Source organism: Gavialis gangeticus, unplaced genomic scaffold, assembly GCF_001723915.1.
Source record: "Gavialis gangeticus isolate Ggan-Ray unplaced genomic scaffold, GavGan_comp1, whole genome shotgun sequence".
Lineage (NCBI taxonomy): Eukaryota > Metazoa > Chordata > Crocodylia > Gavialidae > Gavialis > Gavialis gangeticus.
Genome location: NW_017729015.1, coordinates 17370125 through 17377901, shown reverse-complemented (window position 1 = coordinate 17377901; position 7777 = coordinate 17370125). Strand labels below are relative to the sequence as shown.

At 42.3% G+C, this 7777-nt stretch overlaps 1 protein-coding gene across 1 annotated transcript in view; it reads right to left on the bottom strand.

Annotated features, from left to right (window-relative positions):
- Positions 1 to 6613: 6613 nt before the first annotated feature.
- Positions 6614 to 7777, bottom strand: part of TMEM50A (transmembrane protein 50A) — an 11638-nt gene continuing 10474 nt past the window's right edge. The window contains exons 6-7 of the mRNA XM_019512442.1: positions 7529 to 7589; positions 6614 to 7225 (exon numbers count right to left, since the gene is read on the bottom strand). Of these exons, the coding sequence (XP_019367987.1) occupies positions 7180 to 7225; positions 7529 to 7589 (107 nt within the window). The 3' untranslated portion in view covers positions 6614 to 7179. The remainder of the gene's footprint in view (positions 7226 to 7528; positions 7590 to 7777) is intronic.

The following is a 7777-nucleotide window of genomic DNA, read 5'->3' as shown; positions in this document are numbered from 1 at the left end:
ACAGTGTGGTTATGCAAAGATTCAAGGAGTCGCATATTAACTTCTGAAGAGCTGCATGTGACTCTGGGCCACAGGTTGGCTACCCCTGCTGTAATATAATTATGCAGCTGAAGGGCTTAACTCTGTAGGTGTTGAGCACTTTGGTCCTGATTCAGCAATTCAGATATGGTGGTGCCTGTTATTAAGCAAAAGTAATCCAGCTGAGATCCATAGCAAGCACCTGGTTGAATGTGTTCCTGGATCAGGGCCAGATCACTTAGCATCTTGAGGAAGTAGGCCCTAAATTAGCTGATAAAGGCAGATTTCCTGTAGCCAGTATAGCTTAGGTCAGCTGTCTGGGAGTTCAGGTGGCAAGAAACTCATTTAGGAATAAAAGGCTTGATCCTGCAACTTTTACTCACTTGACTGGTGAAAAATCAAGTCAGGGGCCTTATGTACGCACAAGTTTCAGCAATAGACCAAATGTACTTGGCTACTTGTTGGGGCTGCAGGTGCTTGGCTCTTCAAATGACCAGGCCCACTGCAGACAACAGGAGAATTCCTTTAGCTAAACTGAAGTGGTCATGGAAAATCTTGTTCACTTGAATAAATGCAAAAGTAATCCCAGTGACTTGAATGGGGCCAGCTGAGTGAATAAAGATTTGTAGGATCAGGCTCTTAATGTGTATCGAGCAGTGCTGAACACCAGTGTTCATTTTTAGTTGGTTTCTTCTGCTCTATTTTTTAAACAAGATCTTTAATAATTTGGTACCATGTTTTAACTCAGGGGTGGGCAAAATGTGGCCAATGGGCTGGATGCAGCTCGCCAAGCCATTCTCTCCAATACTTATCCACCCCTGGCTGCCTGTCATGTGGCCCCCACTAACTTGCCAAAACTCAGTAAGCAGCCCTCCACCCGAAATAATTGCCTGCCTGTTTTAACTCCTGAAAACATTTTAAGGGAATAATGCAAATAGACGCAATGTTTTGGATGTGAAAATGCTTCTAGAACATAATCTATTTTTATCGCACTTGAAAACGTTGTCTGACAATGTCGTGCCTACTCTAGTTACAAATAAGACTTACATTTTGATGGTAAGATGGTGACCAGCAGGCATCTCTGACCTGGTCAAGTCTTCTGGTATAGCTGGCCTAGATCCTGCCATGGGCTCTGTGTGAAGAGATGCCTTTGTCCACATGAAACAGGATGATTGGGATTTTGATTACTTGGTTTTGCCTGTTTGAGAATTTCTCTCACACCGCTCTTTGGTTGTCAATGTAATAAAACATATGCAAGTACTAGTTGTTGATCTATTTGGTACACTTCTTTAAAAAGAAAGCAAAGCAGGAAGAAAGAAATGCTAAGCAAGATTGTACAGTCTTTCTTAGATGACACAATAAGAAATGTACACTCTCTGTGATGCATTAGCTTTTAAATGAAATGGCTGTTACTAAATGGTTGACTCTCCTCACCACTCTAATGGCAATAATGAAGCTTTCTCCTACAGTGAATGCCATTGTTCTGTATTCCTGGCGCGCAAGATGGTCAGTCATTTTGTTCAATCGAAGGAGATGGGAGCTGAGCTTAGCTTCCATTTAGCATGATCACAGAATGATATAAGAACACACAAACTGTTTATCATTTAAGACTTACCTAGCTGCTATTTTGCCCACTTTCTTCCTTATCAGAGTTTTGCAAGAGTCCAGTTCAGGTTTAACCTGTTGGCAGCACAAGGTCAAACCTGTTGCACCCAGAGTGCAAACTGCCCGTGAGGCCTTCCAACAATACTGGGGGTACCACATGCATTATTGCTTGGACCCTGAGATGTAAGGAGGGACTAGGGTTGGGTTAAAAAACCCTCCCCCTTATGGCTGACACATCCAGAAGTAGAGGAAGGAAAAGCGAGTCAGAAGTGAGAAGAATCATCCAAAACTTAGTTGTGCTCCAATTTGTACTGGCTGTTCCAGAAACACTGAAATGGTTAATCAGTTGAAGGTGAAATTGTCCTGTTCGTTCCCATGAAGCCACAAGAAGTGTTTGAACGGAAGCCCCAAGCGCTTGCTCAGTTGTGGTTTGCAGCCCAGGAGTCATTTCTTTGTTAATTCCTACTATATTGCAAGTTCTGGGAGGAACTGCTTGAATGAGCTCTACATGAGAGACTGGTGTAGTAATGGTGTGTTGTTTAGGGGCCACAACAGTAATTGGGGGAATACACAACATTTGCAGCCTTCTCAGAAGGGTTTGGTGTATCCCCAAGTAGAGGACGTTTCAAGACAAAAAGTCCAGCAGCATCTTCTACTCTGATTTATCTCAGACAGTTTTGCTAGTTCTCCTACCTACGTGCTGTTGGGGGATAAAAGGGAGACTCTGGCAAAGCTTCAAATGAATGCACTTAATGCCTAAACAAAGGAACTGCGGAAAAGTCAGTCCCATTTCGTTCTTCCTACTGTTACAGGGACTTTGATGTTACAGCTCTCGTGCCTGCCTTGACATCTCTAACTTATACAAAATAAAGAGCCAGTAAAGAATAAGTTTGAGCAGTCATTTTTACAACACCAGTCTTTTAATTTATCACTTCATGAATCATGATTTAAAATTGGATTATAAAACCAAGCCCACTCATTAAAAATCTCTCTCCTTTAAAAGGAATTAAGTAGCTTTGACAGACTTTCTGTACAGGCCCATTTAAATTAATTGGTAACTGGGATTAATGTTAGGAGCCATAGGAAGATCTGAGGAATATATTTCAAAGTTAGTGACAGACTATTTAAAGGTATTTTGGGAATACTTGTGTGAACTGGTAAGTAACATACAGTATGATTAAGGAAGACAATAGCTTTATATAGTTATTTTGCTTTCTGTGCCCTAACTGAAGTAACTTTAAGCTGCCACTGTTGGTCCATCTTATTTCTACTGGAAAAACCTTCCATAGTTGTCTTTTTCCTTGACCTTGCAGCTGCACTAGGTAAGTATTGCTAGTTAATTCTATAGTGCCTTCTATAATTCCCTATAGTTGACTGATAGAGGAGGTAATTATGGAGCAGAGCATTTGATAGCTAATGTCTTGGTACCTACAGGAACATATCATATTTGTTAGGGGCTGGAAGGGACCTTACAGATCGTCAGGTCCAGCCCCCCTGCACTTAGAGCAGGAAAGACCACTGGGGTCAGATGACCCCAGCAAGATGGGCATCAAGATGCTTTTTGAAGATCTCCAGGGTGGATGACCGTACCACATCTGGGGGGAGCCTGTTCCAAATCCTCTGCACTCAGCTTGTAAAGAAGTTTTTTCTTATATCTAGTCTGAAGCAATCTTCAGTCAGCTTGTGCCCATTATTTCTAGTCCTCCCCTGGGGGGCCTTGGTGAATTGTTGCTCCCCCAGGCCCTGATGTACTCCTGATATACTTATTAGGGGTATGCAAAACTAGCTATATTCAATTTGGATTCTGATTTGGCCTGATGGGGGGGGACAGTGATTTGATTCACTGATTCAGATCACTGGCCCGATTCAATTTGGCCAAATCCAAAGATTTGATGCTGATTTCAGAGAATCAGCAATTCGGCCATAGACACAGCTTTAAATGTTTTTTCTACATACCTTGAGGTACCAGGCGTAGCTTGTGAATGCTGAGATGGTGGGGCAGATGGAGCACCCCACAGGAGCGTTGGGGGGGGGGTCCTTACTAGCTCAGCAGCAAACCCAGAAGTGGACTGGAAGTACCTTCTGGTCCACTTCCGGGTCTGTCAAAAAGCATGCGGGGGACCTCCCCTCCCCCAGTGTCCCTGGCTCAGCAATCAGCTGGGGGGGGACCCCAGGTGCCCGCCAGACCCAGGAGGCACCAGTTGCTGAGCTGGGGGGCAGGATTCCCCACATGCTCCACAGCGTATCCAGAAGTGCTTCTGGTCCTGTTGCTGAGTGTGCTGGGGACCCCCACATACTCTCATGGGACGCTCCATCCACCCCACCACCTCAGCATTCACAAGCCGCCTGGTACCTTGAGGCACGTAGAAAAAACATACAAAGCTGCGTCTATGGCCGAATCATTGAATCCCTCTGAATTGAATCAGAGGCTTCCAATTCAATTTGGAGAGATTAATGGGTCTGCTGATTCAATTTGGATTTAGAGATTTGGCTGCCGAATCTCCTCCGAATAGAATCAGCGACCAAAGCTTTGCACAGCCCTAATACTTATAGGCTGCCACCAAGTTCCCTCTGAGACTTCTCTTCTCTGGGCTGACCAGTCCCAGGTCTTTCAGCCTCTCCTCGTATGACCTGGTCTCTAGACCTCTAATCATGCATGTGGCTCTTCTTTGGACTCTCTTGAGCTTCTCCACATCCTTCCTGAAGTGCAGCGCCTAGAACTGGATGCAGACCTCCAGCTGCGGTTTGCAGTAGAGCAGAGAATGACATATTGAAGGGGCATGGTATGTTAACAATAGTTATCATCAACTTCATCAGGATACAGCATGCACAGTTAGTTTAAACATAGGTGTTGAATAGCAATGTATTCTCAACTCACTTGTTTGGCATTACCCTTAATTTTCAGAAACAGTGTAGATTGATACGACAAAGGCACTGCGATTTAGAAGTATGCTCCAAGATTTGGGTCTTGATGCTCTGGCTCTTAAGTGCTAGATTAACCCATCAGTTTAAGCAACTTGCATTTCAGCATTGTAAGGAAGACAGAGTTAATTACTTATGAAAAATATGGAGAACTCCAGCCAGTCTCAACTCAAGTAGAAGAATACAACATGCAAGTCAATTATGGAGCTTGGCAACAACATATAAAAGGCAGGGTAGATTTGTATCTTGTAGACTAAATCAGAGACGTATAGCATAAGCTTCTGTAACCAAGAGGCTTACTTCCACAGATGTCATGTACATGACAGCGAAGGCTGTACATAGCATCTGAGGAAGTAAGCCCTCTGCTTACACAAGCTTATGCTATCCATCTCTGATTTACTTAGTCTACAAGGTGCAAATCCAGGCTTAGTCTCAAGTCAGACAGAAAGCAAACTACCTCCCCCTCCTCAATAACATGCAAACCAGTGGAAATGTCTAAAAAGAAATAACATTACAGGTTGGCAAGGCACTAGAGGCATTCGCCAGGTTAAAGATATAGACATAAACATTTCCAAGTATTTGGAAGATTGAGCTATGATGTGAAAGTTGTAAATCCACCAAAAGGTAGAGAAAGCTTTCTAAATGTCTTTGAAAAGAAAAGGACTGGAAAACACTAGGTATTAAATACAATGAAAAGTTCAACACATGCCAAGATTCACCAGAGTATTTGAGAACTTTTATCTGAAGTTGTGCAGGAAAAAAGAAAAGTATACAGGATATGTTAGGAGCACAGCTAAAGCAGCTGTCATAAGATAGTTGAAAGAATCTAGAAAAGATGCATCTTGTAGATTAAATTGCCCAAGTTTGCTGATGACACTAAGATGTGGGGCAAGGTGGGCACACTTGAAGGGAGACAGAGGCTGTAACTAGATTTAGACAGACTACAAAAGTGAGCAGATGAGAATAGGATGGGGTTCAATGCAGATAAATACAGGGTGCTGCACCTTGGGAGAAGGAATCCACAGCATACATACAGGCTGGGGAGTTCCCCTCTTGAAAGCACAGAGGCGGAAAGGGATCTTGGAGCCATTATTGACTCCCAAGATGAACATGAGCCGCCAATGCCAGACTGCAGCCAGCAAGGCCAGCCATATCTTGTCATGCATCCAAAGATGCATCTCAAGCCGGTCCAGAGAGGTGATCCTCCCCCTCTATGCGACTTTAGTCAGGCCGCAGTTGGAGTACTGCATCCAGTTTTGGGCGCCACACTTTAAAAAGGATGTGGCCAGCCGGGAGAGAGTCCAGAGGAGAGGGCCACCCACGTGGTGAGAGGGCAGCAGGACAGGCCCTCTGAGCAAAGACTGAGGGACCTGAACCTGTTCAGCCTCAGCAAGAGGAGGCTGATGGGTGACCTGGTGGCTGCCTACAAACTCATCAGGGGCGATTATCAGCAAATAGGAAGAGCCCTTTTCTCCCCAGCACCACCTGGGGTGACGAGGAACAATGGTAATAAGCTGATGGAAAATAGGTTTAGGTTAGAGATCAGGAGGCAATATTTTATAGTTAGGGTGGCCAAAGTCTGGAACCAACTTCCCAGGGAAGTGGTCCTCGCCCCTACCCTGGGCAAATTCAAGCGGAGGTTGGATGATCACCTGTCTGGGGTCTTGTGGACCCAGCTTTCATTCCTGCCTGTGGCAGGTGGTCAGGTTAGATGATCTGTTCAGGTCCCTCCTGACCCTAGCTACTGTTAAACTATGTTGTCTTAAGAAATTCCACAGTACTTGGAGAAGGATGGTATGCCACTTAACAAAGGCTGTGAGCCAGGTAGGTATGGCAGAAACATTGCCTTTCCCCTCTGGAAGCTAAACTCAAGAATTAAACCATATAGGAGCACTGTTCGTAGAGCCAGGGTACCCAAGTCTTGTAAAAGGATTTTTTATTCCCTTGCAAACTAAAATGTAGCTTGTAACAAATTTCACGGACAAATTATCCATCATCTGGTATAAGAGCAAATATCCACATTAATTATATAAAAAGCCTGGTTGCTAAAATAAAGTTAATCTCCAATTTTTCCATGCAGCAATAACAAACCTTTATTTGACTATTACTTATGGAAGGTCATAATATTGCAATCCAAATATTCATACAGAAACAAAACTGTATTTTGTGGAAAATAAAGTGCCATAGGCCAGAGAGTTCTGAAATTCATGAAATATTTATATAGTGTAATATTAGATATATGAAAGATTGTATCTTAATAAATATATGTAAAGGTTGTTTTAAAGCATTTTTAATTGCCATTTTGGACCTTAAATAGTGTAGAACACTTGGTTAAACACAGCTATTATTCATCTACGACATTTATTTGTAACAAATAATATACCATAAAAAGTGACTTCCATTGCTACATTTTCCTTCATCAACTTTACATTTCAGTCAAATATAATCACACCATTTAAAGCCAACAGCAGAGTACAAATTTTTACCAGAATAAAAAAATTAGTGTCACGATTCCACATTGTGCTCATTTTATCCTCAGACATAATCCAAGAACAACAGCTTACAAAATGGTTTTACAAAAAGATCAGGAGTGTGCAGTTGAAAGAGAGAGGGCTGATGCACTTCTTCAGACAGTCACTGCCACAAATCTTCAGTGCGACCAAATTTAAAGACCAGTCCTCTGTTTAGAGAAAAAAACAACAAACCAAACCAAACCATGACTATATGATCTTTTCACAGAGCATAAGGACTCTTGCTTCCAAAAAAGAGCAGTCAGATTCAAAGTCTTGGTAGCTAACATAGACTTCAGTATTCAGTGATTCTGAATATAAAGTCCTGATCCTGCAACAAGATGCAAATAGGCAGATCTCTAAACCCTGCCTACACATACCTTATTACAAACTAGCTCTTTTTCTTCAGAGTGATCACAATTATAACTAACTAGATTTAATTCAGAAGAATAAGGAAGAAAACACAGACTTACCCAAAAAAGATAAATGCATTCTGGAAGAAGACGGCTATTCCTGGATAGACTACTGGTTTCTCTGGCAAAAGAAAAAAAAAAAAAAGAAATTTCCAATTTTTTATGAAAATATTCTTTTCATTTCCTGATATGTTATTTCATGAATGCTCCAGCATCAGGTTAACAAGGATTATTTGTCTGGTACAGCAAAAGTGTGATCAAAGAGCCTTTTAATTTTCGTTGTAAATAAAAGAAGAGAGAGTGACAAAT